The sequence below is a fragment of the Medicago sativa genome, chromosome 8 (genome assembly GCF_051527215.1).
Source record: "Medicago sativa cultivar Bolivia chromosome 8, Bolivia_mono, whole genome shotgun sequence".
Taxonomy (NCBI): Eukaryota; Viridiplantae; Streptophyta; class Magnoliopsida; order Fabales; family Fabaceae; genus Medicago; species Medicago sativa.
The window spans coordinates 70,736,898-70,748,584 of record NC_140756.1 but is presented as its reverse complement, the minus strand read 5'-3'; the positions used below and the strand labels follow the sequence as shown (position 1 = coordinate 70,748,584).

Here is an 11,687-nt window from a genome sequence, read left to right as displayed (position 1 = left end):
TCCAAAGTTGGCACATATTGAAATTGTGGAGAAAAAGAGGAACACGCTGGGACCTCCACGTGATAAAAAGGATGGCACATATTTTAAGCACGATCAATTATTGATCTCAAGCAGTAACTGGAGTTGAAGAATGTTTCATTCTTCATTCAATAAACTCAATTGAAGTGACAATTTGGCTTTTAGGGAGTTGCACATTCCCACAACAAAGCAATAAACCCATGTGGGTTTCACAAGTTGGGACTGAGTTGTGACTCTCATTAACATAAGCATATGATAAAATGAACACTGCAGAACATGTTTGTGGTAGAAAATGAGTTCTACATGACTAGATGCATTTTGGGGAAATTGATTTTGAACAAACTTCATAGGAAGTGTTGGCTCTAGAATTAGCAAGGCAAACTTCAATATAAAGAAAGTGTTACATATTGGAAGCTAAAAAAATCTTATGAATTGGACCACATTAAAAAATTTGAGCATGTCCCAAAACAGCACTCGATCCTTTCAAGTATGGAGACCAAATAGAAGCTCACAAGGTTTTTAGAGTACAACAAGTGCTAGAATGAATGTTTTCCAAAACTAGACCGGCGATTGAAAAAGTGAGACTTTCGAGCCATGGTTCAATTAGTTCATCAAGTGAACTACACTTGAATCAAATGACTATGAATAAATAAAAGTACTAAATGTATTTTAAAAACTAGAAATAAGTGAAAAATTGAATATGTTGTATCATATGCAGTTTAATTTGGTTCGATCTGATTCTTATAAAAAAAATCAAAAAAACTAAACGATGGTTATACCAACCGGCTCTCCATTTACGAGTATAAATTGATATTTCTAGTATATGGTATCCAACTCATCAAAACTAATCATCAAAATATCGAGTTTAAGCATCATCGAATAGATCATAATATTAACTCATTTTAGTGAAACCAATAAACTACAATTGATATAGACACCGAGACTGTTGTGGAGGAGACTCTGGAACTGGAAGTTACCTGAGGACTGCAAAACCCTCTAGAACAACAAAAAGTCTCAAACTTTTCTCTGATGTGGCAACTGTCGTAATGTGTATCAATTCAGTTTGTATAGGATGGATGTTATTCATAGTAATAGTAGTCTTTTTTTAACGTTTAAATAGACCCAATTATCCAGAATTGTAAGGAGGTCACTGTTTATGTTTTATCTTTATGTTTTGGTATTTGGCTCGTGCACAATAAGTCTTGTTCTGAATGTCATGGTGTACAATCGATGAGCACAAATCTATGTTGAATACACATGTAAATGTTGCCCCTCCTCAGATTTTCTCTTCTCCAACTACTTGTGCCCTCCCTACTAGATCGCATTATAAGATTGACGTTAATATTGGTCTAGTGAACAATTTATAGGGCATTGGCATTATTGTTAGAGATGCATTGGGTTTGTGTTAATTAGCAGTAACCATCTGGTCGGTTAGTGTTTTGCATGACTCTGATATTACTGAAGCTATGTTGTTGAGATTAGACCTTCAATTTGCGTTGGATTTAGTTTTCAAAAAGTTGAGGATGGAGGATATTCTCTTAAGTTGATTAGAGGGATGCATGACAACTCAAAGCATTATTCTTACTTTGGTTTGTTAATTACTAATGGTCACATAATTAGTTGTTCTTGTCATATTTGTATGCTAAATCATGTCAATAGAACCACTAATGTTGACGTGGCTCATTTAGGTTTTTATCTTTCATTAATTTTATTTGGATTGAGGAATGTTCTCTTGTGTTTGTTTCTTTGTTGCAACTGATTTAGTTGCTAAATAAAATCTTTAAAAATAGTACTAGTAAATCGGGAATTCTTTGCGGTGCACGCAATTGCAGAGATTAATTTTTTGAACCGGACTGTATTTTTAAGGTTGTGTTCGAACCTAAGACACCTGATTAAGTTGAAAGAGATTTCATACCATCGATTGAATTTTCAAACTTTATTATTCTATATCTTTTAAAAAAAATAGTGCTAATAGATAAAGTTTGGTTTTTTTGTGGGAGATAAAGTTTGGTTGTTGTTAACCAAACGATTGAACTCAAGTGATTGATTAGCTTTAACAATGACAGTTTGTTCGAGAGAATCCGAGTTATTCCTAGGTGAAACAATGTTTTGTCCGACTATCTTTATCTCACGATCGAACTCTGGATTACTAGAGTCTTTTTCCCTTAAGATCGAAGAGTTAATGCCAAAAAAAATTGGTTGTTATTATATTATTAAATTCCAGTAATATGAAATGGCAATTTGGTGATCTTTAATTGAAAGTCATGTAAAATATTTTTACCCTAACAATGCATACTCAATGCACTCAAATTTTAAAAACAAAGAAGCCCGTAAACTGCATCAAAAGAGAAACGAAAGAAAGAAATCATCAAATATAGTTAACAACGTTTAGCACATCTGAAGTAGTTAAATAGTTCTAACCGTACCATTTTCGAGTTGTCATACTCAAAATCCTCATTCACCAATGCTTCGTCAATAAGACTCCCATTGTTTATTTATATAATTTTGATTAAGCTTTTCTTGTGAACAATTTTTTATTACTAATGAGACAAGATAGTGACAATGCGTATATCATTCTTTAGTTTTATGTTCCGGAATTTGGTTGGTGCAATATAAGAGTATGAGAAATGATATTTTGACAACCACTTTTTGACAACTTTCTCTCTCATGCTCACATGATGTTGTTATCCGCTCTCTTCCTTTTTCTCTCTCCATTGTTTTTGACCAATAAGAAGTGAGAAAAACAAGGTTGTCAATAAAGTTGTCATCAAATGGATGTCAAAATATCATTACTCTAAGAGTATTATTTGACATGCAAGATTCAGACTGTTGTTCATAATATTGAACTTGCTCATTTTTAGTATTAAAACATAAAATATGATATATGATGGTTTTTGCACTTGTGCGCTGTGTACATGCGGCTCACGGGCGTGCAGAGTGGGACTTGGAAGTCCAGCACTCAATCTTCAAATTATGCGATAAGCTAAACATAAATAAATAAATAAATAAATACTCCCTCCCGTCCTATTTACAAGAGAAAGTTGACTTTTTAGATACATTGAATAATGTATGTATCTACTCAAGAATCTAAACCAAATACATAAATTATCTAATGTATCTAAAAAGTAAATTGTCTCTTGTAAATAGGACCGGACGGAGTATATAAAATTGAAGTGACACCCTGTGTACACAGTTCACATGTTATACAAAGAAACAAAGTAAAAACCCAAAATAATTTCCACCGTTCCCCACTTTCACTCACGTGAATGCTACTAGAAATAATCCAGCTGCTCCCCACTACTTCCTACTACCCATTAGCATTAGTAGCACACCACTTTCAACCTTACTCCTCTTTACACTCTTCATTCACACATAGGTCACTCTCCCTATTCTATCTTACACCTTCCTCATTTTTCACTACCATCACTACAAATCATGTTTCTGTTTTCACACCCCCCTCAAAACACTCAAAACCATACACACTCCGAATCACAAAGAGTACCACTGCCAGTACCTCACATTTGCATACACTAAACAATGCCTCGTTTAATAACAACACCCTTCTTCCCTCTCTTATTTTTCTTCTTCTTCACATTATCTTCCTCTACTAACTCTACACTATCACAAGACGCAGTATCTTTATTATCGTTTAAACAAAACGCAGACCAAAACAACAAACTACTCTATACACTAAACGAACCCTATGACTACTGCGAATGGCAAGGAGTCAAATGTGCACAAGGCAGAGTTGTACGCTACGTCGTTCAATCCTTAAACCTCACCGGTTTTTTCTCACCAAACACCTTAACCCGGCTCGACCAACTCCGAGTCATGAGTCTCCGTAATAACTCGCTCTCAGGACCTATTCCAGATCTTTCTCCACTTACAAACCTCAAATCACTCTTCCTCGACCGGAATAATTTCTCCGGTTCATTCCCTCCTTCTCTCATCTTCCTCCACCGGCTCACCACTCTTTCTCTTTCACATAACAACCTTACCGGTTCACTTCCGGTCCAGTTAACTCTCCTCGACCGTCTCATTATTCTCCGCCTCGACTCAAACTCGTTAACCGGTTTTCTTCCTTCTCTTAACCAAACTGATTTAAAAGTTTTCAACATCTCCGCTAATAACCTCACCGGTCCGGTTCCTGTTACGAAAACTCTCTCACGGTTTAAACCGGCTTTGTTTACAGATAACCCCGGTTTATGTGGTGAGATTATTCATAAACAATGTGGTCATCGTTCTAGATTCTTCGGTGGTTCTTCAAACGCCACCGCGCCGTTGAGTCAAAGCGAGGAATCACAGGGAATTGTGGTGGTTCCTTCTTCAAAGAGAAACAAAAACCACAAAAAAACCGGTTTGGTTATCGGGTTCATAGTTGCTGGTTTCATATTTCTAGCTGTTTCTATGGTCATTGTAATTGCATTGGTTAAAAAGCATAACACAGGAGAAAAATCTGAGTCACCAGAGAATTTACCGTCTTCTACTTCACCGGCTATGGAGGTAATAGAAGTGAGAACAGTGGAAAGTGATATGAAGGTGAAAAAAATGGAAGAAGCTCACAAGAGTGGGAAGTTAGTGTTCTGCTGTGGTGAGGTGCAGGAGTATACGCTGGAGCAGCTGATGAGAGCTTCGGCGGAGCTTTTAGGAAGAGGGAATGTGGGGGCGACGTACAAGGCGGTGATGGATTCGCGGTTGATATTGACGGTGAAGAGGTTGGATGCCGGAAAAACTGGTGGGACAAGTGGGGAGGATTTTCAGAAGCATATGGAGATGGTGGGGAGGCTTTGTCATCCTAATTTGGTTCCTTTGAAAGCATTTTTTCAAGCTAAGGGAGAGAGGCTTGTTATCTATGAGTATCAACCTAATGGAAGCCTCTTCAATCTTGTTCATGGTATTTGTTTGTTGATTGATTAATTTTTTAAGCATTTGTGTTTTTATGGTATTTAGTGCAAGTTTGGTTTTGCGGTAACTCATAATTTTAGATCAAGTTAAAATCAACTTTGAACACAAAATCAATTTTACTCGAGAGCAACCAAATGTAGGTTTGGTTCCACTTAAGCGACCAAAATTGATTACATAGGTGTATAATTGATTTTAAGAGCATCTCCAATGGGGGGTCCTTACTTAACAAGGACCACTCCCCGTTAAGGACCCTCCATTGGAGGAAGAAAAATTGAGTCCCCGTTAAGGAACGGGCAACTATATAAGGACCTTCTCTCTCCTGAGTAACTAACGGGTCTCACGTTTAAAAAAGTAATAAAATGTGTACTACTTGGTCCCACTTGCATAAAGAAGTAATAAAATGTTTACTACTTGGTCCCACTTGCATAAAGAAGTAATAAAATGTGTACTACTTGGTCCCACTTGTAAAAATGAGTAATAGATAAATTATTTTTGTTTAATATGTAAAGATAGTGGGACATATTTAAATACTTTTCATTGGAGTCCTTATTAGTGTATTGCCATTGGAGTCATTGAGTCCTTAATAGGTACTTTTATTAAAAAATTATAAATAAGTGATGTGTCACGTGGGGTCTATTTAAGGAGTCCTTGTTAGGGAACTACCATTGTGGATGCTCTAAGAGCATCTCCAATGGGGGGTCCTTACTTAACAAGGACCACTCCCCGTTAAGGACCCTCCATTGAAGGAAGAAAAAATGAGTCCCTGTTAAGGAACAAACAACTATATAAGGACTCTCTCTCCTGAGTAACTAACGGGTCCCACTTTAAAAAAGTAATAAAATGTGTACTACTTGGTCCCACTTGCATAAATGAGTAATAAAATGCATAGTTTTCAGACTCGGCTCGGACCGGCCGGTCGGACCGGTCGGACCGTGAACCGGTGGGTAAGCCGGTTCGAGCCAACATTTGGATCGGCCATGCAGTTAACTCGGTCAAAACCGGTAAAAACCGGTGACTCGGCCGAGTCATGGGTCAGACCAGTTTTTTGCTTTTTTTTTTTTTTCTTTTTTTTTTTTTTGCTTAACTGAAAGTCTGAAACGACGTCGTTTTGCTCAATCAATCTTGACTCCTTGGAATTAAATGTTATTGATGATAATACTTGTGTTGGAATTATACTTTTTTGGGATCTTTTTGGATTTTTATAACTGGGGCAATCTCAGCTTACTTGAATTTATGTTGGAATTGGAATCATACTTTTTTGGGATCTATTTGGATTTTTACTACCAAGATGTATTGAGTTATGACTATGTTTTGAATTTGAGCAATTAGCCTATGAAATTATTATTGTTGGATAGTTTTTATCTTATTTTACAGGGGTCATTATTTTAGTTTTTAAAGTGACCGAGTCACCGATTCAATCCGAGTTAATCCGAGTTAAGCCGGTTAAATAACTATATAGATTTAATCTAAGGACCGAGTTATCTAACCGAGTCATCCGAGTGGTTCCGGTTCAGTCATGCGGTTCGACCAACGACCCAGTGGTTCGACCATTGACCCAGTGACCCAGTACCCCCGCCGAGTCGATGACCGAGCCGAGTCTGAAAACTATGATAAAATGTGGACTATTTGGTCCCACTTGTAAAAAGGAGTAATAGGTAAATTATTTTTTTAATGATGTAAAGATAGTGGGACATATTTAGGTACTTTTTATTGGAGTCCTTATTAGTGTATTACCATTAGGGCATCTCCAATGCAGGTTGCTTATTGCCTAGCTGGATGTGAAGGTCCCGTCCCTTAAGTTCTGCAGCGTTGGAGGAGATCCAGCTGGAGTTCTCATTGCTTATTTCTCTGTGTCAGTTGCTTATTTAAGCAATGCATTAAGTGTGTTGCTTGCCATTAAAAAATAATAAAACCTTGTTGAAATCTCAACAGAATTCCATTGATCAGGAGGCGAAAATACTTATTAATCTATAACAATGGAAAATCTGAAAAAATAAGAGAACAGAGACATGAAAATGTCTCAAATACACACTTTCTCCATAGATTAATTCACGAATGCTCAAAAATACAAAAACAAATGGTAGATCTAAAAAATGGAAGAAGGAAACTAGAGATCCAGAAAAAATGAAAAGAAAAATCGAATTAAAATTTGCTGGTGAAGTAGATTGATTCAAAGAGAGTTTGAAAATGGTGAGAGATTGAAAATTGATTGAAGGGTGATGGAAGTGAAGTCTATATTGTGGGTTTGGATTGGAGTGGGTGGGTGGGGATTGCTATGGAAAGGAAAATGTGTCTGGGTATAGAAAATCACGGTGGTGGGTTGGAAAAATAAAGAGTGGAGAGTTCTAGAGAGAAAGATAGGTTGGGTGGGTAGAAAATGGTGCAAGCTATCCAACTATTCCAATTTGTTTTTTTATTTTAATGATTTTTTAATAATTTTTTTTTATAATGGTGTAACGGTTATAATTTACTAATTTTAAGGTTTTTTTTTACATATTAATAAAAAATATATGAAGTAAAATTTAAATTTGAATCAAATTAAGTGAAAATGAAAAAAATATTAAAAGAATACAAATTAGTGGGGTCAAATATAGGTTGCTTATTGTAGTTACCATTGGAGTAAAATTGGTTAAGATTGCTTAAAGATTGCTTAGATGCAATGTGGCAATTTGGGCCCACAAAAAGTAGATTAAGCAACCAAAATTAGTTCTCCCATTGGAGATGCTCTTAGAGTCATTGAGTCCTTAATAGGTACTTTTATTAAAAAATTATAAATAAGTGATGTGTCACGTGGGGTCCATTTAAGGAGTCCTTGTTAGGGAACTACCCTTGTGGATGCTCTAACATGTTTGGTTGCTATCGAGTAGAATTGGTTCTGACTCCCCACCGCACAACCAAACATACACTAAGCTTACTATTTTTATGGTTAGGGTCATGCTAACTTTTACATGAATGTAAATATGATGTTATTTTCTATTTCTGCTGGGTTATTACATTTATGATATTCGAATTTGTACTGTCAAATTGGGTAATTTGGGCAATGCAGCGGTGGAAACGGGAGTTGGGTTTGGATTCTGATGAAGGAAGCAATAAATTGGAAGAAGAGTGTGGACAAAAGTTGTGGGGCCTGGTGATGGAATTAGAGTTTGATTTTATGGATCATGTGCTGTCTTGCTATTGGTTGTTCTTTGATATGTGATGTCATGTGTTTGGATTGGCCAATTTGTTTTGTGTGTGTGCGCTGTTAGCTATTTTTTTATTGTTTCTTTTATCATTGCATCTACTGTTTATCTGGTTTTGGGACCCAGGTTCCTTTTTTAGGATAACCATAGTCAAGGAATCTAGGTTGATGGATGATGAATGAATGATTGTAGGGTTTGTATTTGAATTTTATCAAATTGGCTTTAATTTCAAAATGTAAGCTAATATATTTCAAAATGTAAGCTAAAGTCAAGATTGTGACAGGAGAGAATTGAATTCAGCTTGCTTGATAAGTTGTATGGCATTAATACCTACAATCTTAGGGTTGGGGTCGCTTTTGGTACAATGTTTGACTATTTAGGTTAAATGTTTCATTGATTTTGAATGTTTGGCATGTTTAGTGGACTAACATGTTTTTCCCATTGTTGATTCAAATTTCTTGTTCTTTTTCAGAAAAATCAACTTTAATTCTTATTAATGATCATTACGTTGGCATCAATCAATTTTGATATGGCCCATTTGTTGTTTGGTGATTATTTCTCAAAACTAATGTCAGGTGCATGTGCAGGTTCAAGATCAGCGAGAGCGAAGCCGCTGCATTGGACATCATGCTTAAAAATTGCGGAAGATGTAGCCCATGGACTTGCTTATATACATCAAGTTTCGTCTCTGGTTCATGGCAATTTAAAATCCTCTAACGTCCTTCTAGGCAGGGACTTTGAAGCTTGTGTTACAGACTATTGTTTAGCCTTCCTTACAGATTCTTCATTGACAGAAGATCCTGATTCTGCAGCCTATAAAGCACCAGAGGTTCGAAAATCTAACCGAAGGGCGACTTCAAAGTCTGATGTGTATGCTTTTGGTGTGTTACTGTTGGAGCTTTTGACAGGTAAACATCCTTCCAAACATCCTTTCCTTGCGCCAGCAGATTTGCAAGATTGGGTTAGAGCAATGAGGGACGATGATTTTAGCGAAGATAACCGGCTAGAAATGCTCACCGAGGTTGCCAGTATTTGCAGTGCAACCTCCCCGGAGCAGAGGCCAGCTATGTGGCAAGTCCTTAAGATGATACAAGGAATAAAGGATAGTGTTTCAATGGAGGAGACTGAACTCACTGGACTCTCATAGTTTGTCAAAATCTGAGTAGATTTTATGCAGAGAAACCAATCGCAGCAGTTACTGTCAACTCCTCTTGTTGAAGATTAAAGAAAATTTCTCTTGGAGCAACTTGGGGGAGTGACTTGCATGGCAAGTTTAAAGGTTAAATAGTCATTTTCTGAGGGAATCTCAAGAGTTATACAGCAAAGCATGAGGAACCTTTATGGTTTTAATGTCTGCTGTGGTTGGTTAGTGAGGTGTTTTACTTTTACTAGTTCTATAACACAAGAAAATGAAATTTATATAAATGTATTTGAGCTTAATTCAAATTTTACACGGTCTATATCTGACAAGCAACAAATGTTTGTATTAAGCATGATGGTTAAGATGATTGTCAGAGACATAAATGCGTACAACAAGAGCATGACCATATCAATTCCAGTAATTCAGGAAACCAGCATTCAAACAAACTCTACACACCTGAAATTTCTTATAGGTAAGAAACATGATGGAATAACAAAATCCGAGATAGAGAACCTTCAAAAATTTATCAACAATGTCAAAAACATACTCATAGTAACAATGAAAACTAAATCATAGTAACAATGAAAACTAAAATCATAAAAAGGTACATAAACACCAAGTGATAAGAACCCTTCAGCAATAAAAGCTCTCAACCATCACAAAGAACACCTCAATGAAACATTTATGACTCAAGTAATGGTGGCCAACATCTTTATTACTATCTTGACTAGTATTAGCATAAAATATCCAAACATCATACCCAAAATCCCTCTATAATTTGCACACTTTGATTGCTCGTCAAGATCAGGAGGTGAAAGAAGCGTTGAAAAGGATGAGTAATGGCAAGGCAGTTGGGCCGGACAACATACCTATCGAAGTGTGGAAAAGTCTTGGCGATAGAGGAATTGTGTGGCTCACAACTTTTCAACGAGATTATGAGGACGAAGAAAATGTCAGACGAGTGGAGAAGAAGCACCTTAATTCCAATCTATAAGAACAAGGGGGATATACAACATTGCGCGAATTATAAGGGAATTAAGCTAATGAGTCATACCATGAAGTTATGGGAAAGGGTAATTGAGTGAAGACTAAGAAAAGAGACTCACGTTACGGATAACCAATTTGGTTTTATGCCTGGGAGGTCGACTATGGAAGCGATCTACTTACTTCGACGCGTGATGGAGCGATATCGGACGGATAAAAAAGACTTACACTTAGTTTTCATTGATTTGGAGAAGGCGTATGATAGAGTACCTAGAGAGATTTTGTGGAAAGCCCTGGAGAAGAAAGGGGTGAGGATTGCCTATATAAGAGCTATCCATGATATGTATGAGGGGGCTTCGACTAGTGTGAGGACGCAAGATGGGGATACCGTAGATTTTCCCATAACAATAGGACTACGCCAAGGGTCAACCCTAAGTCCTTATCTTTTTACTTTAGTTTTGGAATACTGACGGAACACATCCAAGAGTTAGCACCGAGATGTATGCTTTTTGCAGATGATGTAGTCTTGCTTGGTGAGTCGAGGGAGGAGTTAAACAGGGGGCTAGAGACTTGGAGGCAAGCCTTAGAAGCGTATGGCTTCCGCCTGAGTAGAAGCAAGATGGAGTATATGGAATGTAACTTCTGCAAAAGGAGAAGTGGGTCTACCTTGGAGGTGAAAGTTGGAGATCATATCATACCCCAAGTTACGCGGTTTAGATATCTTGGGTCCATAGTACAAAATGATGGAGAAATAAAAGCTAATGTACATCATCGTATTCAAGCTGGGTGGTTGAAATGGAGAAGAGCCTCAGGTGTTTTGTGCGATAAGAAAGTACCACTTAAGCTGAAAGGAAATTTCTATCGGACAGCAATCAGACCGGCAATGTTGTTGGTACGGAGTGTTGGGCGGTTAAGAGCCAACACGAGAGTAAAGTAAGCGTAGCGGAGATGCGGATGTTGCGTTGGATGAGTGGTAAGACTAGACAGGATAGGATTAGGAATGACACCATTAGAGAGAGAGTGGGGGTAGCACCTATAGTAGAAAAGTTGGTAGAAAATAGGCTTAGATGATTTGGACATGTAGAGAGAAGACCCGTAAATGCCGTTGTAAGAAGAGTAGATCAAATGGAGGAGAGTCAGGTTAAAAGAGGTAGAGGAAGACCTGAGAAAACCATTAGAGAAACCATCAGAAAAGATTTAGAGGTCAATGAGTTGGATCCAAGTATGGTTTTTGATAGAACACTATAGCGTCATTTGATCCATGTAGCCGACCCCACTTGGTGGGATAAGGCATGGTTGTTGTTGTTGTTGATTGCTCATCGAGATCAATATGAAGCAATCACCTTGATTATTTTGATCAAGAAGTTAGATTTTTTTTTTGTAGGTTATAAAGTTATTAAATGATTTAAAACAATGTCCTCAAGCTTAGTTTGCAAAGCTGAAAAAATTTAACACAG

At 37.1% G+C, this 11,687-nt stretch overlaps 1 protein-coding gene across 1 annotated transcript; it reads left to right on the top strand.

Annotated features, from left to right (window-relative positions):
* The first annotated feature begins 3,324 nt into the window (after positions 1-3,324).
* On the top strand, positions 3,325-9,595 carry LOC146901084 (Leucine-rich repeat protein kinase family protein). The gene is made up of 2 exons (XM_085732731.1): positions 3,325-4,912; positions 8,693-9,595. The coding sequence occupies exons 1-2, from the start codon at positions 3,556-3,558 to the stop codon at positions 9,250-9,252; spliced, it is 1,917 nt and encodes a 638-aa protein (XP_085588857.1). The 5' UTR covers positions 3,325-3,555; the 3' UTR covers positions 9,253-9,595.
* The last annotated feature ends 2,092 nt before the right edge of the window (positions 9,596-11,687 follow it).

Coding starts and splice junctions, on each gene's coding strand:
- LOC146901084 (XM_085732731.1), top strand. CDS start 3,556: ATGCCTCGTTTAATAACAACACCCTTCTTCCCTCTCTTATTTTTCTTC. Junction 4,913..8,692: donor CCTCTTCAATCTTGTTCATG/GTATTTGTTTGT, acceptor GTGCATGTGCAG/GTTCAAGATCAGCGAGAGCG.